This window comes from Acanthopagrus latus, chromosome 11, assembly GCF_904848185.1.
Source record: "Acanthopagrus latus isolate v.2019 chromosome 11, fAcaLat1.1, whole genome shotgun sequence".
NCBI lineage: Eukaryota > Metazoa > Chordata > Actinopteri > Spariformes > Sparidae > Acanthopagrus > Acanthopagrus latus.
This window is the reverse complement of record NC_051049.1, coordinates 16,896,437-16,924,299: the sequence shown is the minus strand read 5'-3', so window position 1 is coordinate 16,924,299 and position 27,863 is coordinate 16,896,437. Positions and strand designations below refer to the sequence as shown.

The following is a 27,863-nucleotide window of genomic DNA, read 5'->3' as shown; positions in this document are numbered from 1 at the left end:
TGCCAATTACCACATTTGCTGACCCCTTTATTCATTGCAGGTAACATTTGTTAGCATTATGAATTCTTTGTGAATCCTCAACTCAAACATACAGCCACTCTGTGTAAAAGGATAGTGGATCCTCCTCAACATGACACCAGAATTTCTTGAACGTTAATAAAGAAGCCCATGACAAGACAAATTACTAAACACTGACAATGTAGGATGCATTTGGCCGCATTCATACTGACATTAGGCACCTGATGATACGGTGTGATTACATGGTGATTTGAGCAGTGAATTTGTACAGTCAACAGCTTTCTTCTTTTCATCATCTCAGTACCTGAAGAAACATTTCCACACTGTTGCAGCTTCTTGCATTTCTGTAAGTACAGAAGAAAAAAAAGGTAAAATTCTTTGATTCCAGCTTCTTCGAGTTCTTTTCTCTTCCATGACAGCGAACTGAATATATTTTGGTCGTGGGCAAAATTAAACATTTGAGAACGTCATATTGGGTTTTGGTAAATCCTGAATAACCATTTGATAGACCAAACCAATCAACTAATCAACAGATAAATCAACATTAACAATATTTGTTAGTTGCAGCCCTAGCTGTAAGAAAAGCTGCTTTTTGGCTTGAATGCCAAAATTGACTCTAAAATGACACAGATGAGCACCACGTTTGTAGCAACAAGGGTAAGTGGTCCCTTCAGACGCCCCTTGGCCAGCAGGGGGCGGAGTCTGTGACTACACTGACAGTACAATGTAAAATGTTTCCCTTTCACTAAACTGTAGATGTCATAGACTTCTTTTCAGTTCCAGCATCAGTCATCTGGTATGGGGGAGTTACAGTTCCCATGGTAGATATAGACTGGCCCACCACAGCGATAATACAGCTGAAACACATCTCCGTATCCGTGATCCCTCCACCAGGTACACAGCTGCCGGTTCCAGCCACAGGCGAGGGAATAAAACAGTTCAGGATGCTCCATGCCGATCATGGTGAAGAAGTCCTGGTCGCCCAGGTGGCCCCTGAAGCGATACTGATCTGCTAGTTTGGCCACATTGCCGGGCTCCAACAGTTGGTTGTAGAGAGCTGAGGCCCTCATAGCACCGAGGTCTAATAACATCACGCCGCTGTTGAAGCCTGGGAGGCCGTCGGGAGGAGGTTCACCAACTCTGGTCTGAGGGTTCTCCTTACGATACTGCCAGAAGGTGTGTCTGAGGGAAGAAAGTGAGAGGTATTAAGGGTCCTGGTCTCACCAGCAAAGTGAAACCAAGGTAAAACAAAAGTAAACAGACGGGCTAATCACTCAATGGAATATCTACCTGTATTGTTGCGAATATTTCACAGACTAAAAAAAAAAAAAAAAGACAGAAACACAGTGTTAGACAGCTGCCTGTTGAACACAATAACTTCTTGTGCTGGTGATTAAAAAGAGTAACTTTCAAAATGAGAGCTCGTCCCTCTGAACAGACTGGAACTTGAACACCAATGGTAAAATGTCTCACTCATATGTATGTTTGGGCTGTTAGAAAAGTGAGGGTCAACTCTTTCTTCGCTTCTTCTCTTTCAACTTTCAGTCCCCGTTTGCTGAACAAACAAGCACTGCGGCCAAAAACAGGAAGAGAGCTGGTCCAGGAGTGTCAGAGCATGTCAGAGTGCCAGAGGCTGGTGCCAACTCAGCAACCTGTTCTGCCAACACACCAACACTGAAGCAGCTGAATGACACACAGAGGTTCATTCAAGAGCATTTGTATGCCCAGAACTAAGACCCTTTCCTGGATTATTATTCTTACATTATTTCCAAAGTTTACATTGGCAAGGAAGGTTCGAGTCTAGTCTAATAGATAGCACTTCCTTCATATTATGTAATGAGTGAAATACAAGGTCACTATTTTTGGCACACTTGACCAATGTGGGTGCCAGCAGCAGTCCAGCATGAAGAGGTTTGTGCATTTCCATCCGGACTTGTAGCCTCAAGGAGCAATGTACAATTTATTAATCTGGAATTTATTGTATTTGTCCAATACCTTTGCCCTCTTCTGAAATAATGAATTGCAAAGAGATGAGGCAACAACATTAATAATAGAACATGTGGAAGATCTCTGTAAAATATTTCTAAACTGGGACCAATTGTCCAAAGTACATGAGCTCCACTTATCAGAAGGAGAGTTGTGAGAATCCCAAAGAGGAAGTAACATTTGGTTCGGGGCCAGTTCAACTGACAGTCGTCCTGCAGACAGAAAAGGAGAATATACTCCTTTAATCAGTGTTTATTTTACTATTCAGCGGCTAATGTATGAATTATTTATCTTATCTCTCAGGAGAAACAGAAACAACTCATATGGGACAAATAAAAAACAGAGGGTACTGTCTGTTACTACTGTGCTTTCATGTTGCTGTGGTTTCTACACTTGTATCTAGTCTACAGTGAATGCTGGATTTTATGCTGTGAGTGAACTATTTTTATATTTCGCTGTTTCCTTCAAGAAAGTACAAAATGTCCTTTTAGTCGATGCAGTGATGTTTCATTCCTACAAAGGACGAGGATGAATGGGAATAAACCCTTTTCTTGTACACACACTCACTCTCCACAGAATTGTGAATATTTTTAGTACTGGCCGAGCCTGAGGAGACCTACAGTAGATTAAATATTAATGGTGAAAATATCTGGGGACATTTAGAAGACAGCACAGTTAATCTAGTCAAAAAATATTGAATCCCCCTTCAATTCACATTCATAAATTGGTGATAAAAACACATGTGAAACTAGTGCAGCATAATTGTGCTTCTTATTGTAGCGGCGACTCCTCTCTCTCTCTTTGTGCCGCTTGACCAAATCTAGAGGGAGCAGCATATTCTCTGAATCAGGCTTTGATATTATTGCTGACCTATATTCGGCAGCTGTAGTGTGTTCTTTCAGTCTTACAGTCTGGTGGTTTGGTGTCTAGGGACTTGCTGCCCCCATGGAGCTCTTACCATTTTAAAGACGTACACTGGGGTCTACGTGCCTCGAGACACATTCAGGGTGAGCACAGCTGGTGAGGGAACATGTACACAGACTTTTTTCATTCTGCTGTTTTGACATAAAAATGTACACAGTGAAACAGGCTGCATAATCTCAAAATATGTGACTGGCAGCACACTGGTGTTTGTGGTTAAAAAATACAAATGACCTTTTGTTAATTAACATATATTGAAATATAATATAATTTCTACCAACAATCCTGCAGTTATGATTCAATAAACCTGATCATTCGCATTTGATTTCTTTGTGGCTGATTTCCCCAAACTTTAAACTGCTGTATTCTTGTAGAGGATCTGCTCATTTGTGTTTGTACAGACACAATAAAAGTGTAACATGAAATATTTTAATCCACATGGCATTGTAAAACTGGCCTCAAATCAGATATAATAAACAATAATTAACATTTACAGATGGCTTTGTTGAAAGAAAGTTTACAGTATCAATATTTTTGATCTGGCATGGAATCAGATGAAGACTCACTTTCTTTAAATCATGCCCTCACTTTAGGACATTAGCAACATCAAATCTGTGTCAAAATACTACAAATTAAGTTCTTACATAATAGCATCAGCAACTGTTTACAGAGGAACTGGTGGCGTGATGGACAAATGCTATCTTAACTACCACCATCCACCATCTCTCATATCAAACAACTTGTTTGTTTTCATTCTCATTTCGAAGTACAGAAAAACCTGGAAAGAGTTTCAGCAACATTACACAATAACTTACATGCTAATACAAAACACATGGGATAACTTCAATATCAACAGCATCTTTTCCCCATTAGTCATGTTTATTCTTGAAGTTTCTCTTGCTTCAGAACTCAGTGAAACTGGTCACCTCGGCCTGCTGAACGCAGCACTGTTCTCTGTCACAATGCCTTCAGTTTTCTTTTGTCTGCTCATAGCAGTACAATCAAACCAGACTCAATCAAACTAGACCTGTAACCTCGCAGATCAAATCTCCTGCAAGTGCCTCTTCGTCTGCTCTGCCAGTTCAAACCTACATCATCTCCTGTCTCCAATTCTCACTGCCAGCCTTTCATTTAAGCGTCGCTCTCTCAGACACGTAAGATTGAAAAGCATTAGCAGGTGAAGGGGACATTGTGTGTTGCTGTCCCATCCAAACGTGTCCTCCATTTTGTTCAGGACAAGAAAACAGCCTGCACTCTAGAAAAAGCATAGAGCACTCTCACTGACTGAGGGGAGTCTGGCTCTGGGAGTACACACATGAACAGTCTGGCCCTGTTCATCACAGAGTAGTTGAGAAAGATGAAGAAGGTGTTGCAGATTTAAAATAAAAGATTACACAATCATAACAAGTCTAAAGCACTTAACTGATTGCATACCTCATGAATTCTAGCCTTGAAAACTTCCTGAATGTGTCGTTAGAGGATGCTGGTGGTCCAATCTTTTCAAGAACATTATGTCTGCTACTTGGTGAACCTCCTTTTGGTTAGAACAAAGACAAGTAGCCCTTTTAACACAGAGATCCTACACCACTGCCACAGCGAAGACTCCCTGTAACACACGCTTTTGATTCGGCTCTGTAATTATCTCAAAAGTCGTGACAACAATGTTCCCCCCTTTTCTGTACGCCTAATACCGAAAAGGCGAGGCGGAGCATCAGTCGACTTTCCCCTTTTGATCAGGCTGTTTAAGTTTGAGAGTGTGACACAGCTCGCAGCAACAGGACTGTAAAACACTAACATACTAGACCATTGCAGAGTTACTTCATATTAAACAGTTGATAACAGCTAAACTGTGAATACGTGGGCTGTATCACACAACAGAGACTCAATACTTGCTTCTCGCTAATGTCTCGCGTTGTGTTTGGGGCTTTGACTGTGACACTTATGTAAGTGGGTCTTGTCTCTTGGGGGTTTAAAACATTACAAATGCAGCTGCAGGGAAACGACGCGGGGCATTTTTTCCAATAATGAACTTTTCAGTGGCAGGATGTGCTCTGAATGCAGCTGGTGGGAGGATGCCTTCTCCTGCATAATGCTCTGTCCATTAGCACCACAACAGAGTAGGAGCTGAGAGCCTTCCTCACTTAGCACAGGATAACACACCAGTGGAGAGGATTCACACAATGCATCGCTAATACCCAGTTTCAATATTAAACTATTATAATGTTCACCGGACATGAGCTAATGGCTAACAAGCCAGCTCATTGGGCTAACAAAGCTGGCAGACAATTTGTTTCTCAAATACTCACTCTAGCTGGATTCTCCCTTAAAGAAGAGACTTCATATACTGAGAGTGTAACCGTGATGGTATGTTAGTAAATTCCAGCAGACTCTCGTATCGCTCTGAATAAAAGACAACTCTGATTATAAGTAATGTTTTCCCTTGATAGTATTAATCCATGAATAACTCTCACATAAAACATTTCTCTTGTAAAGTGAAACCTCAACTTCTTCCATTAAGTAGAATGTAAATCCAGCTTGTTCCTCAGTCATATATTCCCTCCAAATGATTTGCTTGGACTTTTCATGACATTCTGGGTCACCTAGAAATATAACACATATGATCAGTTGCTGGTTTGATTTGGCGATTTTCGATATTGGGAAAGGGTTTCAGCTTGTTTTTCCTCATCTGGAATTTATTTTACCCTCATGTCATCTAGCATGTTAAAGAGAAGTTAGCCAAAACCATATTCAGGCCAGTAATGTTGATGATGCTCAAACCACCTGTTGATACTACACCTATATACTACATCGATTTTGCACTGAACGCACCTGACCCCTCAGACTGAAATGAAATCCAACAAATCACAAAACAATAAAGATGCGCTCAACCTTTATAGCCAAGTTATCCTAAATGTCCTTTTGATAAAAGGAGGGGAAAAAAGTAAATCTATTGTTGGTTTGAGGATGTGATTTGACACTCTGAACCTCGAACTCTTTTCTGATAGAATGAGTTGTCCTTCATTACACTGTGGCTTCTGGACATGGAGAGAAATCTATAGACACCCATACTGGTCCACAGAGACAAAGAACTACTGGTGACAGTTTGTGTGCACATTTTTTCAGCCAGTGCGTTGGTGCATGCCCAGTTGCACGATGTGATTTAAATGAGTGCGTCTGAGCCGACAGGAACAACGTCAACAGGGGTTTCCCAGGGTTAGTAACTCATTGAGCCCGTACAGTGGTGGTGGTGGTGGTGGTGGTGGGGGGGGGGGGGGGGGCCGAGATACAGATCTGTTTTGAGATGCTGGGGCCAGCTGGGGCCTGGCAGGAAAACTCCACTTCTGAAACTACTCATGCAGAACTCTGGCATCACATCACAACATTTACAGTAACTGAGCTTTACTGTCACATGAATGTCCAAATACTTTCCACTGATGACATTTCACAACTTTGTACACCCTAATAACAATATCATCCAACAAATCAGGAAAAAAACTCATATACATTAGATCGATATTTTACTAGGGAGGTCCCAATCTGAATCCTTTAACATTGGGTTTGATCTGATCTTATATTTACCTCAATGTTGATTAAATGTGTTAAAGTAAAAATAACTGTTGCGTGCTACTAAATTTTGCACTTATTTTTCACAAGCTCTCTGATCTAAACACTGGAGGCCCCGGTTAAAAAATATAAATTTGATAAGCTAAAATGATGAGTTATATATTTAAGAAAGATTAACTGGAAGAATGTGACTCTTAAATCTAGAGAGAAGAGGTATCAGGTGGAGCTTCTTCCTGCATAAACAATCTTTGAGTGCAGACACTGGCGGCATAGAGAACACAGTCCCGGCGACAGACAGTTTAATTGCGTCCCATTATTAAGTTACTCGCAGGGTTAATTTGCGACAGCTGATGTGATCGGCTGCTGGCAAGGGTTGTCATTTTAAAAGCGACAATCAGTCTCGGCTAAAAATGAGAACCTGCTTGTCGTGTCTGGGATCGACTCGGGACATCTTTACTACGTAACTGGCAACATCAGCAGGACAAAAATGTTAATATCGTTAGGCATTGTTAAAACAAAAACTCCCTTTTGGCTGGAGCCAAGAGATCCCTGGTCATAAGGAAGTCATAAGATGTGAATGTGCTTAAAACGTCAGAGTGAAAAAAAATTTGCACCATAAACATCAATATTACATGCACTGAAAAATGCAGTGAAAAGCTAATTTCATGAGGATACTGAAAGATTAAAATGCTTATGAGTAAAAGATTCAACTAAAAACCCAACAGAATGAGGAGTTATCTTATTATGTATTAAAACTTAAATCAAAATGTTCTGATTCAATGTTTCATTCACACACCATCTTTACAAGCCCAGGGGAAACCACCTGCCTGTATGTTTATGAGAGTGAGCAGCTGCTTTATGAAACCTCCCACCTGACCTTCACTCATCTAGTCTCACTACCCCCCCAACACACACACACAAACACACACACGCACGCACGCACACACGCACACATGCACACACACACACATAGTGACGTCCTGTTTTGATGCCATGCCTGGCTGGAAAACAGTGAAGTAGTCTAAACGGACGAGGCATGTTTGTTTTATTCTCTTGCAAGAGGGACGGAAAAATCAGCTGAGGAACAAAGACTTTGAAAGTCTCAGTCCCTTGTTTACGTGCACACACGCAGCTCATAGCTAGTAATGAATATGATATTTGGATTTGGAACAGTTGTTGTTATTGTTATTGAGTGTTTTGTGTTTATCTACAATATCTTAAGACCTTTAATCGGAAGTCAATATAAGACTAAAAAAGTTCACATCTCCTCATCCACAAAACCTCTTACCTAACAACTTTCAAGCTGATGTGACTTGAATATATCAACAGAAGCACAGATTTATCTCGACTCCAGGAACTAAAAACAAAGCTTCTCACTGATTGACAACCTTTGTGAGGACTAAAAAGCACAAGATGCCATCCTGAGGATTAGACAAGGGTGCCGTAACCTAAAGTCACAATGGATTCAATCAGTTTACTTGATCGATGTTAAATTTCCAATAAAATCATACCAGCTCCAGAGCCTTCTGTGTGTAATGGTGTACTTTTTGCCTCTGAGGATAAGCAGGTTTTTTTATTTACTCCAGACAGCTCTGGCAAAGAGACAGGAGACACATCTGAATCACAGGATGAGAGCAAAACATTTCCTGACAAGAGCCATCTCTCTTCTGCCAAATCCTCAATTATTTATCTGGCATGGACGACTTAAAATAGCTTATTTGTGAAAACATATCACATGGTCAATGCTGCACTTGCATCTTACAGCTGTGATTTTACAGCCGCTATCATGGATGACTACCGTGCAGGGTCTGGCCCAGACGGCTGGATCACACCTATCAGCAACTCTTCCGCACACTGTAAATGATCAGAGGCCCTGGATTTGGTAACATTGTATTTTTCACATCAAATGAATTCTGCCTGAAAATTATGCAAACTAAACCAAGGTGATTCAAGTGTGACAGATCATGACCATCATACTCCTCTGCAGATTCAGGAATGTGATCTTTACTGGGTGGCAAGGACCACAAAATGAATGACTCTAAACTTAGTATTAGAGGAGAATTTGATTTACATTTAGATCCCTATTCTTATCCCAGTATTAACTTTAGAATTCACTACCACTGAAACATATTTTTTCATTCTCCACACTTTTGGGTATTTCACTTTGAGTAGCAACACCTGCTTATAAATTGGAGACTTGAATTTATCATCCAAAGCCTGGACTGACAATCATTACACTGATCATCCCAAAAGCAACTAAATGTTTTTGGTACGATGCCCTGATTTTGGCTTGTAGTTGGTTGACGACAGACTGGTGACACTACAGCAGTTCTTGTGAATCAGAGTCTGCGCAAGAGACTTCTGATGTTCTTTCTCACCAAGAAACTGTGAATGTGTGAGTGAGGCCTGTAAAAATTCGACTCCATCTGGGGTCAACAAGAGTGAGTGAGATCAGTGTGGTGGCTATTAACCCCTTACTGAGAAAGAGATATAAGGGAAACAGAAAGGATACTCTTAAGGTTTGTTCAGACCAAACTGAGTGCATTAAGTGGATCAAAAGGACGCTGAAATAACAACATCCTAATGGCGCCCTGTAAACAGCCTGAATTAATGCCTCATCGGGTGAGTCGGTCACTGCCTACCTGTAGACTGGCTGCATCTCTCTGGTGATGCCTATCACGGCTCCTGGAGGAAACCGGTCAAATTCTTGGAAAAGGTCCCTGATGTTGGTCCTGTATTTCAGATCCAGGTCAAGTTGCACAATGCGCGTCAGACCTGAAAGAAGAGCACAACTTTAGAAATACATCTGAGATTATTGTACACAGGTGTAAACTACATGGATTGTTAAGAAAAGATGTCCTTCCACGAATAAACAGCTAGAGGAAATAAGAGAAGACACTTGATGATGTGCAGTCGTGTAAAAAAATGAAATAGTATGAAACTGACAGGAGAAATGTTGGGCTTGACTATGAAAAAAAAAACACATTTGGGCAGCTGGGTGTGTACAACTAGTAAATGATTAACATCGTCTTATTTGTGGATGAAGTGTAACAGCTGTATCCAGGATATTCAGGCCCTCATCTGTTCATTGTTTCAGCTTCCTATGTTTTGCAGGTTGGCATGGTGATGAATGGATGGGATTGACTCAGGAATGGTGCGCCGGGGGCACAACGCGATTATTGGACGGCTGAAAACACTCGTCAGCTTAAGACATGCTGTCAAAGTGGACGCTGTTTAGTTCGAGTGCAATAAAAAATGATTGGCAAAGTTAAAAGGTTAGTTTGACAACAGCTGTGGAATAACAACTGGTGCTGAAGGACTTAATAGAATAGGGTACTTAAAATTAATTAGCTGCTGGGTCTGAATCATAGACCGTTAGAGTCCAATTCAACATGATTCCAGGGGACTGCAGATGAAAACTAGCCTCAGACTAACTCTGATGCAACACATCAAATCATGACAGCATTCATGCTTAATATCATACATGGTTCCTTTTAAATGAAGAAATATCAGGTATGTTTTGGTCCCTCACAGCCTTGTTGAGATCTAGCAGCCAAAATGTGTATATAAGAAGGGGAAATGTTTTGTTTTTTCCAAGTATACGCCAAGACATATTTATGAGGAGGAAATTAAAGTGGCTGCACCTGAAAAATAAACATAATCACCTCCTGGTTCAGTTTATGTGTAAACAAGGCAGAGTAATTGAATTTCATCTTCACCGCAGCGTATGACACATACATTTAATGCTCTAATCTAGATGCTACTGTCCCATCATTTTGTTGTACGGCGTTTTCATAATGTACATCAATGTTGCCTTACAGTGATTACAAAACAGGACTGCGATCGTGTCTTGCTTATTTAATTTCACGTGTCTGTCTTAAAACTGGTGGATCCTGAGATTCAGGTTTTGTATGAAGAGAAGTTAAAAAGTTGAACCATAATCAGCTTAAAACTTAATAGTCAAAAGTTCTGAATGGTTTCAAAATAATTTCAATCTGCCATGTTGTCACTTGTGTTACAGTTGTTGTAAATGCTGTAGGTTTTATATAAAAATGAATAAGAAAATTAGCATAAGTGAAAAAGCAGTGACTTAACATTTTAATTGTAGGGATTTATTTTGAAGAACATATAAGAAAGAAAAAGTGCTGTTGCATTGTTAGTGGCAATTCTTTGTTAATATCCCACATAGAAAGAGTATTTGCCCATTTGACTGCTACTCAAGATGAGCGTGTCATCAGTTAAAGACATACCTTCAAGCAGGTACCCCTGTTTTAATGGAAATGCATCTCGCTGCCAAGCTGGGCTGACGTGCCTCGTCAAACCGAGTCTTACCAAGCAAAACATTTCATCACAATGTTAAACTAAGGAACAAAAGACAATTTTGGCCTCTACAAAGTCAAAACTGTGACTATTAAAAACAATGAGTAGATCATGGCTTAGTTAGCATAGTTGTCTGTTTAAACAAGCAACGGAAAAAGAAAACTCAGCAACATGGCAGCGACCTGTTTTCTGTGCTCTCCAAACAAGGAAGCTGCCACCACAATGCCTTCATGTGCTGTGGCAACACAGAGGGGCTCGGAAGACTAATCTGTGAGTGGTCGGGTCGGCGCTGTTTGTTTGTACTGATGGGGCTCAACTGGTGGGAGTATTACAGGAAGAGGGCCGTAAGTTGTTACAACATTGTGATGTGGTGGGTTTGATGTAAGATCAATGACTAAACACAAAGTCCTGTGAAGGTGAAAGTAGAGCTTTGTGGGTCTCACAGCATAGTATGATTCCGATTTCTACACAAATGTGAATAAATCTATTACAAGTCACTTTTGCTGCTTTTTCCAGTTTTGCATTACAGATGTGGTAGGGCTTAGTTTGAGGTTTGGTAGCATATATAATAGATGTTCTGTTTTCACCACTGCATTATTTCCATGGCAATCGAGAACATGCATGAAGTCACATTCTTTGGACTCTCCTGGAAATTCCGACCCGAGTCCAGCAGGATTAAACAACTTTAACAAGTCATTAACGTGCTTCAATAGGCGACCAAGAGAGACGGGAAGGGTCAACATTTTCACGTCACATTACTATCTACTCACATATGGCCAAAAAAAAAGTGGTCAGCGCATTTAAATTATAATACATTTTTACACATAGGCCCTTAAAGCAGCTGTTCACCTAGATTCACTCTCCGTCTTCTCCCAGCAGACAAACTCAGACATTGTAAATGATGGCGGACCTCTGCTAAACTCTAGGTTTCTCAAGAATGAAGAATAACGAATAATAGAAACAATAACAATCATCTAAATAACATTCAGATGAACAGATAAATTGAAAAGCAGACATTGGACCGAACTGTCTAACTAAATTAACTTTATGTAAATCATCCCCAAAAGGTATGTGGTATGAGAAAGAATGTACCCCTGTGGTCAAACATAAACTACTTTTTTCAACGACTGCGAAACGAAATGGATAAATAGAATAAAAGAGGTAGAATTAAATCTGGACCAGGTGCGTGGGTGTTGTCAATTTATTGCAGGAATAATGTCGTTACGAGTTCGCCTCAGGCTCTGGTCAGATCAGGCGGTGCTCAACTCAGCCACAGCAACGAAACAACAGATACTGTTGTATAACATCACATACACAGAGAAGAAAGTAGGTCAACATTATTAAGCCCTAATATCAGTCTTGAGGTGAGCATTTACAGCCCTTTATATATGGCTCACTGTTTTCTGCTTTTGCCAAGATTCACTGGAAACCATCCCGATTCTTCTGAAAGAGATCACTTAAAATTAATTTTAAACCTCGTTATGTTGCCGTACAACACAAACAAACCTCAGATCATGGTTTAATCAATACATAAAAATTCATTCTCGTGCCTCCAAGTAACATCCATCTCACTTGGCAAAGCATTTGACACATTAAGAGTGCCACTTCTGCCTAAGAGGGGAAACTGACGTTGTGGTTGTAGGAAACACTCAAGTCCCAGCATGTTGAGCCCTCTAGAGGGGCTACAAAACATGGAACACCTCTTCGAGAACCAAAACAGTGTTTCATAGGGACCTTGTCATTAATTACAGGTTTCCATCGAGCAATTTCTCATCCTCCAAGGACAGCTAATGTGAAAAGTCCTATTTTTAAGCCACAAGTCTATCACCTGCTTTCATCATGGTCTGTCAGCTGGATGCAGTGTTACACTTTTCTCATGAAGTACTCTTTAAACCTGGTCAAATAAACAGTATATCACATCTTTGGATGCTTGCAAATGTAGACTGGATAAATAAAAATGAGCTACATCTGAAAGAGGACATTATAGGCTAAATTGTCAACACATCTCCTGGTTAGAAAAGGACCATCTCGTTGAAACATGACCAGTATATATTCTTTTCAGGTCCCCTTAGTGTGTTTCAAATAGTGTTTCAAAAAATAATATATATCCCTTGCAGCTATGCACAAACTGTCACAGTACATGAGGGTTCAGCACATCCACTTTAGTTTTTACTTCAAGCTCAGACAGCACAGAAACTGAAAGTCTGCTTACTAATTCATCGGTGCTGTTCATGTTGACTAGACATCAGTCTGATATCTGCAGACAATGGGCTAGCTGCCGTTAGCTTTCTGGCAGACAGACTGAATAAAACAGAATGAACTCACTCATGGTCGACTTAAGTGACTTCATATCTCACTGCCAGAGAAAAATCTCTTTAACATACGGAGAGCTCAGATCAGTGTGAGGAGTCATTTTTTCAGTCTTTCCCTCTGTGATTCATTCTACTTTGGCTAGATGATAGCTGGAATAACATGATCAGTCCTGTAAACTATGACATGAATGTGTTGAGCTTTGGTGCATATTTTATGTCAACTGTCTATGGAAGTAAAGGTTGAATCAGGTTCAAAATGTATCATACAAAACATGATGAACTATGGTTGAAACTTGTCTCTAATAAACTTTTCTTTCAGCCGATCTTATTCTCATCTAGCTAGTGGATCTGTATTAGATGATAGTTTGTCTCAATTTCCTATAAAAGGCTGACACTGAAAGCGCTTTCTTTCAAAGCAGAATACATAAATAGAGCTTTATGATCAATCTCTATTTTGAAGTATAGAGAGACTGTTACTGTTACTATGAGCAAGGCTTTCTGGTGGTATTGTACAAGAAGTAACCATTCCATGCCCTCATCTGTGTAGCTTATCATATATAAATATAGCTGAGCATATAATTGGCTCTGCTGTTTGACAGAAATGTCAGTTTATGAGTATAAAATATGTCTGATAAAAATTAAATATAGCAGCCGTAAACATTTTAAATTCTCATTTATATTGAGCTAACACTTTCATAATCGGGTTGTGTAGCCCTGCCTCAACACTGAACCCGAAGTGCGGACGATTTCTTCTTCTGAACGCCAATTTAAACCTGCTGAAATCACGTCTCCCACTTCACAAGTTACTGGATGTTAAATTTTCAACCCTCCCACTTACAGCTGCTATTTATATTTGTGGCTGTCAGTTTTGTTTCCCTGTGTCATTAATCACAAACGATGTGCGTGTGTGCGCCGAGAGTATCAGAGAAATAGTTAAATCAAAGATGGATGGAGCCCCTCACTCTCCCCATTAAGATGACCACAATTTGTCCTTTATAGATAAAAGGCTTCCTTAAATAGAAATGCGTGACCACTTGGACCCACGGAGCAGACGGGGGCTCACGTGGTAAATCAATGGACACAGCATGAGACAACATCAGACACACACCTCCACCTCACACAAGGGACTGATGGTGAAAGAAATCGTTTATCATACAATGAATGTTTTGCCTTTCAGTATGTTCTTCTTCCGCAAACTAATTCATACATTTTCTTGAGTAATACCGTGTACTTTCATGTGTTAAAGACAACTTTAAATAAAACCTGAATTCGACTACAGATGTTGTCCATCCTTCAAAAGTGGACACACAGCTTCTTTCTTTGGTAAAAGCTTCCTGCTTATATTTTAAAAAACAAGAAACGTGATGATGTTTCATCATACCCGCTGTGCACCATGTGATACAGTCTAAAAATGTCCAATGTGATGCATCCCTGCTGTCTGCAAGACAGACACTTCAGGTATCATATTTATGCCCCAGAGCCCAATGGTTTGGATTTGTGGAGCATTTGTAGAGTGGCACATCTACAGAAGTGAACACCAGAGGTGGTCACCGCCATGGGTCAGCACCGACACAGGGGGCTCTAATGTGGGCAACAGCGACACAGCACTTCCTTTCCTCCTCACTCTCCGGGGGCTCGGCAGCTTGCCACGTGTCTGTTAGATATATGTCCACACCGCCTTTTCCAGCTGTGCACCAGCAGTGCCAGGACAGAGGAGTGAGCATCTGAGTGAATTTAAAAACTACTCTGCCACAGAATCAAAGCAAAATGCTAACTTTAATGCAACCTACAGAAAAGATGTAGCATAGAAAGAGACATAAAAACTTTAAGGCAGAATTCTTGACCTGAAATTTGAATGGTAGCTCTAACAACACATTTTAAAATATTGTATTGCAACCTGGTATAAGTTTCACAATTTCATTTCAATATATGGTAAAACACTAAACACCAATCAATTCTAAGTTTTTAATTCAGGATGTCCCGATCAGGTTTTTTTTTTACCCTGATCCCAATCAGAGTCCTTTAATGTTTAGTAAATGCCGATACCGAATCCCGATTCGATACAATGTAAAGAATTTCACTGTAAACAGTAAAATACTGGCAGCAGAGACACCAGTATTTTAAAATGCAAATACTGTCATTTATTTTAACAGTATATTACCGTTTTTTGGATTACAGTATATGACTGTAGAATAACAGTGGATGTTGTAGTTATTTTACAGCACAACTACTGTAATTTATCTAACAGTATAATACCATTTTTTGGATTACAGTATATGACTGTAGAATAACTGGGTGTTGTGGTTATTAACAGCATATCTACTGTAATTTATTCAACAGGAGAACTGTGGTTTATGGTACTTTTACCGTATATGCCAGTGTGTTATGAATTCTGTTATTTTTGCATCCATATAAATCCTCACCAATTCAAAAATAAAGTATGCAGGGCTTCTAAAATACCCAGCCCTAGGCTACCACATTCATCCCCACATCCAGTCAACATCCAAAAGTCCAACAATAAACACACAGCTTGACTTTTTTGATTCAATTTATTTTACCATTATATTATTATAATTATTATATACAGCGCATCTACCGTAATTTATCCAACAGTATAATACCGTTTTTTGGATTACAGTCCATGACGGTAGGATAACTGGGTTATGTTAATTTTACAGCGCATCTACTGTAATTTATCCAACAGTATAATACCGTTTTTTGGATTACAGTCCAAGACAGTAGGATAACTGGGTTACGGTAATTTTACAGCGCATCTACTGTAATTAATTTAACAGCACAGTACAGTAGGAGAACTGTGGGTTATGGTCAACATCCAATAGTCCTACATTAAAAACACAGCTTGACTTTTTTGTATCTTACTATTGTCTTGCCTTCTAGTGCTTAGAGCGGATCAGAAAGACATTCAGCAACAACATGCATTCATCACTGTTCATCTGTCTGTGCTCAGCTGAAGAAAAGTAGCAGGATGAGCTAGTGGAGGACATAGAGGCATAGACTAAAGTGAAACCTATCTGTTCCACTGGCATGGCGGAGACGTAACGCAGCGGACATGTATCCAGTGGAAATCTGGGGTTAGCCATTACTGATATTTTCCTGGATAATACAGCTACATTGACAAAAAAGTACCTGCATCCAAGCTGTTCCTTAATGTTTTTTTTTTTATTTTGTTGAAGCAAAGTACATACTTTCTTATGGCTCTTTCTTATTCTGCATATGCTATTACAAAATTGGCCTACTGCCTTCCTTGTGTTAGCAGGTGACTCTGTGACGCTGCACTGTGACAGCAGACCCTTGTACACAGCCAGCTTAAGTGTGTGCGAGACACAGCCCAAGCTTGGTACCTCCATATAATCCATTGCTTTTTACATATTCCTTACGTTGTCATGTAAGATGACGTGGACGCTTTGCTTGTCTATTTCACACGTGTTTGGAATCCCCTTGATTGCCTGTTTTACATGCTCTGCTGTATGACACCCATGAAACTAGGGTGCATACCGGCACGTTTTAACTCAAAAGTGGAATAAATGTAATGTAATAGCAAGATGGTAGGGCATACTGGGGATTCAAAAACTCCAGATGACGAAGAAAACCCTGATCCTCTACCACAGAGATGAGCTGTTTATCCAGAGCGATTAATTCAATTACCTTCTCTGTAATATTTTATCATACCAAATGTGTAGTATGAAATGCAGCTCTGTTGTTACCCCCTCGCAAAACAGTCATATTGCAGGAGTTACATTTCGCCATTGGACTGCTTTCGCTTTCTAATTTAAGTGATTTCCACACTGCAGACATTTCATCCACAGGTTTGCCAGAGTAACATTACGTGCGCGTCTGAGTTCTGCCACAAATTGTGCTCTGTAAAATAAACAAATCGGCCTTGGGTCCACATTCAAAATTGTTGATCCCCGATCAGTGGAAAAATGCCCATATCGGCCCCGATCCCAATCCTGCAGATCGGATCAAGACATCCCTATTTTTAATGTTTACTGTTAAAGGTTTGATTACATCAATAATGTCTGTACAACACCCCCAAAGCCTTGTCATCTACTTTATGATCTCATTTTTTGTTGTTGTTGGGTCCCTGACAGATGGGAGCTCTACAATTAAACTGAATTCCTATCTATTTAGTTCATCATACAAGAAATTGGTGATGCCAACTTGCTAACTTTGTTGCTAGATTTACCAACTTTTCAGACCCTCTTAGCAACTAGCAACCACTTTGGTGACTGAAACCTTTTTGTGATGGAGATTGTACATGTTAATAGTTTGTTTGAGCTTTTCCATTGCCCTTTTTCTGAATTACAGTGTTTTTGTTTTTTTTTTAAGGAAAAATATGCCCATCATATTTCATATATTATCAACGCTTGGTGAATACTTGATTGTACAGAGAATTTGCATCCTTCTATCTACTTGCCATCTATGGAACATTGTTTCTAGGAAGACATTTTGCTGTAGAGTGTAGAGCTCCACAAATGAGATTCCATTCAACACAACTGTTTGGGGGTGGTGGCAGGAATCCCAGAGACTCAAAACTCATAACCTCTGCAAATAAACCAAAACTATCTGCATAGACACCTACCGCCAGGATTGGGACAGAAAATATGCAGCGGTGACAAAACTTTGCAGTAAGACACAAACACCTGTTAATAGTCATTGTGGGACTCTCTAGAGGTGAAATCTAAATCTTTTGCATCTGATTGAATATTTTTACAATGTCTGCTTTTCTTACCTTCAGGCATTATGTGATGCATGGCAACTGATAGGAAGAAGATGGCATCACTGTAGTACGCCCCAGAGCCAGCGCTGAAGTGCTTCTGCATGGCCTCCACGATGGGGAACAGCTTCTGTGTGAGAGCCACCACGTCATGGAACAACACCTGCACGGCAGATCAACACGGTGGTGTCATGTTAGCACAATATGTTCAAACTGCAGAAGAGCTTGGACATATAGTATATATATATACCTACTAAAGATAACATTTTATGTAATTGTAACATGGGTTAAATGTGTGTTTCCATCATCTTAACAGCTCTGTTTCACTTTCTAATAGCCATCATTCATAAATGGTACATTTAGAGTTATCAAACTGTATTTTACAGTTGTTTCACTGTTAACAAACAATTCAATGCTTTATAAACCATGTATTAATCAGTAGTTTATTAATTGCAACTGTGTTATAAACCTAATAATTTTGCCTAATAAATGGTTTATATACATTTAATTGTTTGTTATCAGTAAAATAACGATACATTTACAATTTCTTAGTGACAATTGTTATAAATGTAACCCTTTGTTTCTGTTTGTTCAGCTCTGAGAGGCAGTGAACACCTCAAATCAACCTCTACAACGACTTTCCCGATGGGTAATCATCATTTTAAGCACAAATATTCTTTCCTAACACATGACTACATTAAAATGAGTTAAATCTACATCATACTACGATGTTTGGCCAAAAGTATCTGAATATTTGAACCTGCCAGCATCAATTAGCCTTTTCCTGCTAGTAGCTGCAGTTAGTGTCTCAGACACTCAAACTCAGACCGAGCAAGTCTTAGTCACTATAATGTGACACAGTTTGAAATGAAATTAAAATATGTCAATCTGAATGACTCACAAACATTTCTAACTTAATAACTGAGTGTTTCCTGACAGCAACGTTCACTCAATGAAACACTAATGTCAATGACTTTAAAACGTACCAACTTCTCAAGTGGCCTTTAAAATTAGAACAAAAGGACAAGCCGTAAACACAGGGAAGGACTGTGTAGTTCAAGTTAAAGATTTGACAATAAACATGGATAGCAAGTCTACAGTCTACAACAGCCTTACATAACCTCTAAAACAAACCTTTGACTGTCCACAATTAGTAGAGAGAAGCAGTGTCTTGACTTTGACTATAAATGGTGCTTTATATGATGAGGAGACACAGTCAGGCTGATCTTCAAGCCGGTATCCATTAAACACCGCCTTGTTCTGTCCAAGTTTCCAGCCTCTTAGTGTTTCTCCTCTGAGCTTAAAATCCTTCGACAGCTGTGAGGCAGTAGTTTATGTTCTGATCATGTACAGGAGACATTGCTACAGATTACTGGAAGAGGACTTTAATTATATAAAGCAATGGTTTTTAATAACACTTTCCTACACCAGGAAAGATAAATGCGTTGGTTTAGGACAAAACAGTGCATCATGGGGAGAATCTGGCATGGTTAAATCTGTCATCAGTACATGTGGACATTACAGGCTTCAGATAAACCTGGACCATATGGCTGTCATATTAAAATCAGGCCGCTGTGCCACAATGGGCAAAGATCATTTAATGATCCCTGACAGATTAAGGTAAGCCCTTGTCGTCTGTGGGAATTAGTGCTGTCCTGGACTTCTGTCTGTAATGTGATGTAATTGCACATAAATCACTGCTGTGGGTGGCTGCAGCTCCCTCAGTCGCATTTCAAAGTGCACTTGATACTTGAGCAAGATACTGAACCCCACATTGCTTCCTGATGAGCAGTTGTCCCCTTGCAAGGCAGCCTCTGCCATCAGTGTGTGAATGTGAATGTTGTAAAGCACTGTAGAAATACAAGCCTGTTTAACAAAGAGTTTTATTCCACAAGTCCTGATAAATAAACTGCAGTTACATTTTTTTACATTTATTAGATTTCCCTAAGTCATCCAAACTAAATTACTGTGGTTGTAATGATATCAGAATGTGCACTGTTTCATATGTTTTTCCTTTTACTTCTAGTGCCATTTATCCATCTAGATTGTTCTGTGTTTGAGTTGAAGAGATTTGGAAATACTGACCATACAGATATCTCAACAACTTAATTTCAGCTATTTACTGTCTACCAAACTACACCTACAATGCCGCGCAGAAGGAAACCTGCATCTGCTCATGACGGCGTCCTTCTGTGCTGAGCTGTAACATTAACTAGATTACTTAGCTCAGTTAGCTAACATCTTGTCGATGAGCAGATGCACAATTCATCCTCTCTGTGACACAAAAGAAAATAGCTACTCAATGAAATTGCTCAACAAGTGTTGTGCATCATCTTGAGTAGCACTAGCTGAGTGCCAACTAACTAATCGGCAACTAACACTAAAATCAATCTGGATGGATAAATATCACTACAGGTGGGAGGAAAAAATATGTAATTTGGTTTTGTGGGGGGACTGTCCCTTGAGCACAACATGGGGCGACATAACAATGAAAATCAGTTGGAGACAGACAAACCTGATGCACCTTTTATATTGTGTATTTCTGGAAGCCTCTTGTATATTTGATAAACTGTTTTGTAATGTTTCTATTAAAAATTGATGGTGAGAATTCAGCTGAACCATAATTTTAATACTTCCCCTGTTGCTCACAGTAAATAATGTAACAGGATCTTTAGAAATTAGCTTTAGACATTTCTAACACTGAGCGTAATTTACTCAACAATTGATGTGTTGATGAAATAGTTACAAAAGACTCTCACTGTGTCTCTTCAGATCAGTTTAAAAAAAACAAAAAAAAACAGCCAACAGCAAGCAACATAATAACTATGATAAAGACAGACACAGGGAAGGCTTCTGAGTATTTCTAAGGCCTTAAAGATGGACTGACCACACCAGTCCATTGTTTTGACTTACAATATGCATACAGCATATATATATATATATATATATATATATATATATATATATATATATATATATATATATATATATATATATATATATACCAATTATTTTATTTATATATATTTGGGAGCCCACCCAAATCTAACTGCAATGCAAAATATATATATATTTTTTGTGTGTCCATATTTTCCATTTAAAAGTGCAAGTGACACAGATTTGTCACATTAGCAGCTATGATTTCCCTATTGTTGTTTTAGAAAGAGCTTCTGATATTGTTTGAAGAACTTTATATCTTGCATACAGGCTCCTGCTTAACATTTAAATGTGTAAGAGCTCACAATGTTCTCCTTCAACACAAACTTTTCAAAGATCACACATTTTTGGACAAACTGACAAGTGCCAAGTGGCCACACAACATTGTTTCTCCAGTCCTAATATGAATAATGTTCTGTTATCCATATTTCTGATACTTTTGGCATTCAGTGTGTTTGGCGAAGTGATATTATTAGTTCTCACACAAAACCAGCTGCACATTCTTGACTTAAGCGGCTGGACATGTTTGGCAGTCATTGAAGTGTTTGTTTAAATAGTGCTGAGCAAAATGTCCTTTTTTGACTTGCTTGCGTACCATAACTTGTACTAGACAAAGGATGAGAATTCGATTTGTTTAAACTCGACTACGCTCGAATACAGACTGAAAAATATTACTAGGAAAAGCTGTTTGTGCACATAAGCTTCAAACAACCGCATCCTTTTATTTTGAAGTTCCACTATTAACAACATTTATTGCCTTTGTGTGTGCAGGTTTTTTAAATGAAAACCCTCCAATTAATTCAAGGGCACTGGGACAAGATAAAAGTTTACAGAGTACATTCAGAACAGCTGCTCGCCACAGAGTGCCTTTTAGCAAGGACATTCACTTTAGAGGAGATGGGAAACTTGTGGTTGTGGATGCACATACACGCTCCTGAAGCCCTCGAAAGGCCATCGGAACAACATGATACTATCTCCTTCATGTAATGTTGTTTTGGTATTTACTGGAGCTTGGCAATGTACTTCAGGTGTTATAGCGCTCCTAAAATGACATTGAAACATGAATGAAATCATCGAGCAATGAGTGCAGAAAGATGTTGTGTGTTGCTGTGTTCATGCTGGTCAGCGGTAACAAGCACAGCCTCTGGGCAGTCCGACTCTGGCGGCTGTTTGTTGCGAATGTCAAGCGGGTCGCTGAATTTTACCAGTGGCGGGAAGTGATGGAGGCTAAAAGAATCTTGCGTAACTGCTGTCTCATTCCCCCTCTAAGATGAATAATTAAAAGCAATGAGGCTCATGATGAACAGATAAGGATGTCAACATGCTCTGTGCACTATCTCCGTCAGCCCCTCGGGAGTCCCCGTCCCATCTGTAGCTTTGGCAGGACTTCTGTGTCTGTTTGCGGAGACACTCGGGACACAGTGGCTGTACTTGTGTCAGTGGTGGCAGAACATGAAATTCCATGATTCATTATCTCAACCACTGATGTGTAAAAGCAGCTGGTCTGGAATGGTGCCATGAAAATAACACTGTGTGTGCAGCCTGTTGGTACAATCCATCCCTGGGCCATAATGTATCAACTAGAGCCTGACTGATACTTCAACAGTGATATTTTCAGCAAGTATCAGCTTATCACAGATACACTGGCATCAGCGCCAATGTAAGCTGGTGAGTAATAGACACTTCAGTGTAGCAGTGCAGATAGACCAGCCCTCTGTAATAGGATTTTTACAGGCATTTAGTGTCATTGTTTGGGAGCGAGATGAAAGAACGACATGCACCAAAAGTCCCAGAACAGCTCGTGGTACGCACCCAATAGCCCACAAATATGTTTCGAGATACCTTTGTCAGTCACAATTGTTTAATACTTTAAATTCAAGGAACCCTTAACATTAAAGCCTGACAAATACTGGAATTTTGATGATGATACAGTGTATATCAATTTAAAACATTTAAAAATTGAATGCAGGGCTCAAGACTTTTTTTTATACTATAATTTAATTAGCATGAACACACAACCTTGATATGGATCCTTTAGATTCATTTGCTTAAGGAATTTTGATGAAGCTGCTCACTGAGTGAACATTTTCCCAATGTGTCTTTGGACAAACTATGTAATAGTGACACTTCTTCTAAATTACTTTAAGCCTAGTTACTTATCAACTGAGATACACATCAGTACAGATTAATCTGCAAAAAGCCAATAATGACCCCACAGATTTGTCATCTGGCTCAAATAAGAAAATCATTTTAAAAAATAAAATCCACTCCAGTATGCGAAGTACACTTCAGTTGCAATGCACTGCACAATATCAACACTGTATCTCCACAGTAACAATCTGCTTCTAAGTTATGCCTTTTCTGGCAGATTAAGTAATATTACCAACAATGTAACATCAATCAATCAATTATATGTAATATGTCATTCTATGACACCTCAAGACCTTGCCAGCCCTGCCAATACTTTGTTATACCCAAACAAAAGTCCTACAAGTGTGTATCTTGGTTAACAGTTACACAGAGAGCAACTACTAGTATTGACTCAATCACTTGTTACAAGAAGGGGTGGAAGGAGGGATCTCTGCATGCCAATTTTGTCTGACTGCCTTGAGCACCCTGGCAACACAGCTGATCTATTTCATACTGGTGTCTCACAGCACCACCACCACATGTCAGACCTGAACAGTAAACTTGTCCTGTATTTTATATTACACACTTCAGCTGTACTCTCCCGATACTTTGAGCTTACACGGAGTTCAGAGAGTGAAATGAACACAAAGCAATCACACCAACAGGCTCAAAAAACTGCCAAAGATGCCAAGCTGAGCAAACCTCCAACCAATCCAAAGCAGGCAAGGGATCAGCCTGAGCTAATACAGAGCTGCAACATCCACAGCAGATGTTGTCGATGATGAGACATTCCTGAGAGGAACGGTGATGGGGATTTGGAAAGGGATAAGTAATTTGTAAACAAGTTTATGATCTTGTGGTCTGTGTAGAATACAAAGGAGGAAAGACGGGGCAGGACACTGCATTCAACAGAAAGAGCAACAAAGAGGGGACATAATTCTCTGTTTTGGCAGGGAAGACACAGTAGGGGAGGAGGGTATCCCCATTTGTGAGGGACTGATACGGAAGAACAACACTGCCCCCATGAGTTTCAACTTTAAACAGCACCTACAGGTTTAGTGCAGAGGAGACCTCTAGACAACCGAGCTGTGGTACTGTGCAAACACTTTGGGTTCAGACTGCATACCTCATACTTAAACGTTGCATCAAGGAGAAACTCCTGCAGCATCCTCTCTCCCATGTCTTTGCTGGCCGGGTCGCTCACAAAATGAAGCACCAACACCTCTCCTTCCAGGAAGCGTCCGTGTTTAACCATAGACAACATCGCCACCCTGAACTTGTCCTGCAGGCTGCGGCTCTTGTCCACCTTGGTGAACATCATGAGTGCGTGGTAGCGATGGACACCGTCGTCACCGTCCCCCGTCTTGGACCCAAATCCCTTGCTCTCTCCGCCCACATTGCGCTGCTCTTCTCCTTCATGCTCCTCAGATCCAGCAGGTTGTGAGAGCCCAGTGTCCACGGTCAGGTCTGCATCGTTCCTGTTGGTGTTGTGGCTGGCCTGGCTCTGTTTGATCCTCTTTGTGGTGCTGGAGAAGTTCTGCCGCTCTGAGCCAAAGTAGTAAAAAGCTACAACAGCTAGTGCGGCAGCCAGGAGAAGCACAAACTGATAGGACCTGAAAGTACTGATCCTACCCATGATTCTGGCTACCAGTCTGAGGATGCCCATATCTCCCTGCTGGTGTCATGAGAATGGGGGTCAACATTGGAAAATATTCACCATCGGGTGTCCTTTGAGTTATTTTTGGTCCAGCATTTTCCTGTAATAAAAAGGACACTCATTTAGAAACGGTCCACTTAAAAACAACTCCAGGTATTTCTTAGCAAGTGAATTTTATCAAAAAAGTTTTAGGATAGTTTGTCTTTATCTTTTACAGGGCCAGCCACATAGGGCCACACAATATGTGACTGTGTTTGTAGCGTTAAGTCGAAACACTCACTCCAAAACACTCAAGTGCATAACCATGGTAACGCAGCGACGCTGCTGGTTGTGTTTGGTCAACATTTTTTTTTGTTATGTAGCTGCGGCATCCTGTTGAGTCTGCTTGGTAGTGCTGCAATAAATCTGCTCATCGGAATTATTTGCTGAACCAAATAGCATCACACAAATGGCTCCAAATAGAAACACTCAGATGCTCAGGTGAGGAAGAAAGGGAAAATTAAATATTGAGAGAAGGACACAGAATGAATGACTGAATGAATGAATGAATGATTGAATGAATCTGGTAGTTGTCTTGCAAAATTAAAGTGCTTGTTTGAATGAAAGCGAGCAAAGCCATAGTTAAATTAAACCTGGTTTGCTGGCTAGAAACAATAACTGCATTATGCTGATTCTGGGATGTTTTTCATAAGAACAAGTTTGATTTCTTTCCATTAGTTTGTTAATATAAGTCAGGGCTGCAAGCCTCACTTAGAATTTATAAAAGTTGCCAACTTTTCTTGTAACGCTTTTTTATTTTAATACATTGCATACTAAACATCCATACTGTATCATTTGCTTTGTAACTATGTTAAATTGTGTGTAGGTTGTATTTGGACATAGTGGATGGATGCAGTTTAATCTAGATGGCAATGTTCAATGATAAGGCCTTCCAGACTAGATTTTAAAAAACACATAATTGATTTAAGGTGATATATTTACATGGGTGTTATGAAATATTTTCGGAGCAACCTCTGTCGCACTGAGAGCATTTATGATGTCATTTGTTGACAATTTATTTTTCATCCCTATCTAACGTGTGTGCACATGTGGGTTGACCGATATGGCTTGTTCGGGGAATAGTAGAAATCAAGGAGACTAAAAACCGATAACTGGGACCGACATTCATTTGCAGTAAAAATGAAACTCATACCTCCTCTCCACCACGTTTATCTGATACATTTGGTTACTAGGCACTTTGCACATTCAGACTGATCCATGTTTACAATCTATTAATTGTGACGTGTAACAAATCAGATGGTGTTATTGGGGGGACATTTTGCAAGAGGATATTACATCAAAACCAAAGAAGCCCAATTCCGATTTTTATCAGCAGTCTGACAACAAGAAATAATCACTGATACTAGTGATCAGAAAATGCTGAAATATGGCCAGCAACTATTGGCAAGGGTAGATAATCAGTCTAGTGTGTGTGTGTGTGTGTGTGTGTGTGTGTGTCTTCATTCAGGTACAAGCAGTGTCTGGAGGCCACAAAAAAATCTTGTTCAGAAAAAAAATCACTGTGCCTGTCCTGCTGGGTAACCACCCCTCTCTTCCTGTCATTATTCCAGTACCATCATCTTCCGTGACTGGACAGTGTAAAGGTATAAATATGGTATTTTTACACTCGTGCGCCTTTAATGTTTTATGTAGTAACGTTACTTTGACTTGCCAGTAACACTTATCTATCTCTCTATCTCATATTACCTTTAACAAGGTTTTGTCAGAGCTCTGCAGGCAGTGTTTACATACAATTCATGGCAATGTTGGGCCCTAAACACTGATGCTTGTTGTGTGTTGTGTCTAAAATCCCATTGCAATAATGAACATAAAATATCATTCATCTTCTCAGAATAAGGAACTTGCCCGTCTCATGTTGTTGATCTCTGCAGTTGCATCTTGACAGCTTGCTCGGGGGGATTAAGCTGCCCTGAGTTGTTAACGTCAGTAAATCCTCCACTTCATGCAACAGCACGCTAGCAAACGTCACACTGAAATGCACCGACACTGTTAACGCTGCTTGAATTCTCTACAACTGCAATCTCTGCAGTCAGAAACATCGGAGCAACCTGTTGACATGGCCAGCTGCAAACGAGGATGCTAACTTAGCAAGCGACGACTTTGCGCCAAGACGTGTGTCGTTGAGTTGTCCTCCGCTGCTATTTGTTGAACCGGAGCACACAACAGAGCTGTCTGACTGTTTAAGAATACCGACGTGGCTCTGCATGCGTGTGTGCCTGTTAATTTACGACGGTATGTGCACGGCTTTGAGATTTCGAGAAGAAAAAAAACGCCAAAAAAGCCTCTTTGCAGAAACCGCGAGCTAGCAACAAAATACTGTGACGCAACCTTAGCCACACCCACTGTGATGTCAGCCGTATTCCGACCCATGCTGCCTTCTGGTACAGTTGGACAATTGGCAGATCGATTGTTTTTTTGTTTGTTTGTTTTTGTTTTTGAAAACGATTCAGAAACGTGTGGAACTTCGTCATCGATTTCCTTGTTTTTGGTCCGTTCTTTGTCGTAGTTCATTTAGAATAAAGTATAGGAATAGAATAAATGTATTGTCCAGTCGGAGCAGGAATATTGTCTATAGTCTCACCCAAGAAAATACAAACACGAACATGTCTACAGGATTATAAACAAAAACAAGACACATTGCATCAATAAAACAAAGATCTCTAAACTTTACAACTCTCAGTGCATTCATAACCATAATGTTCATCTTACTTTCTGATATAGTTCACTGGAATTGGCTGATTACGTAAATTGTATTTGGGGTGAAGGAGCCCATGTAGATCTTTTTCTTTGCCATGGATAAATATTCTACAGTTTGAATTAAATGTGTATACTTACTCAGCATTTAGGAAGTAACAAAAATGTTTCTGTATGTCAAAGTTCTGATGTCTAAAATCATTCTTTGGAAAACCTGTTAAGATCAGGTGGAGTTGCAGAGATGTATCAGATTGTCAGGTTGTCTCTACAACTGCACTTATACTATATATAGTTTCCATTATTGTTAAAAACAGAAAACATAATAACATAAACACCGAATCATATTCATATACTACGCATATGATGCACACTTTCTCATCTATAACATCATTTTTTCTGTAGCTTGTCCTAACGTATTTCCTTGTATTTTCTTTCATGCCATTTTTATATACTTTCCTGCATTCCAGAAATTACTTTACTGTATTTATTTAATATCCATGTTATATATTGATTGTTAATTTAAACT

General features: G+C 39.7%; 1 protein-coding gene across 1 annotated transcript; it reads right to left on the bottom strand.

Moving 5' to 3' along the window:
• On the bottom strand, positions 1–26,986 carry xxylt1 (xyloside xylosyltransferase 1). Its single transcript, XM_037115418.1, has 5 exons — positions 26,489–26,986; positions 24,053–24,683; positions 17,875–18,022; positions 9,132–9,264; positions 1–1,200 (listed from the first exon to the last, which is right to left on the bottom strand). Exons 2-5 carry the CDS (start codon positions 24,590–24,592, stop codon positions 804–806), a joined length of 1,218 nt encoding a protein of 405 aa, XP_036971313.1. The 5' UTR covers positions 24,593–24,683; positions 26,489–26,986; the 3' UTR covers positions 1–803.
• Between the last annotated feature and the right edge of the window lie 877 nt (positions 26,987–27,863).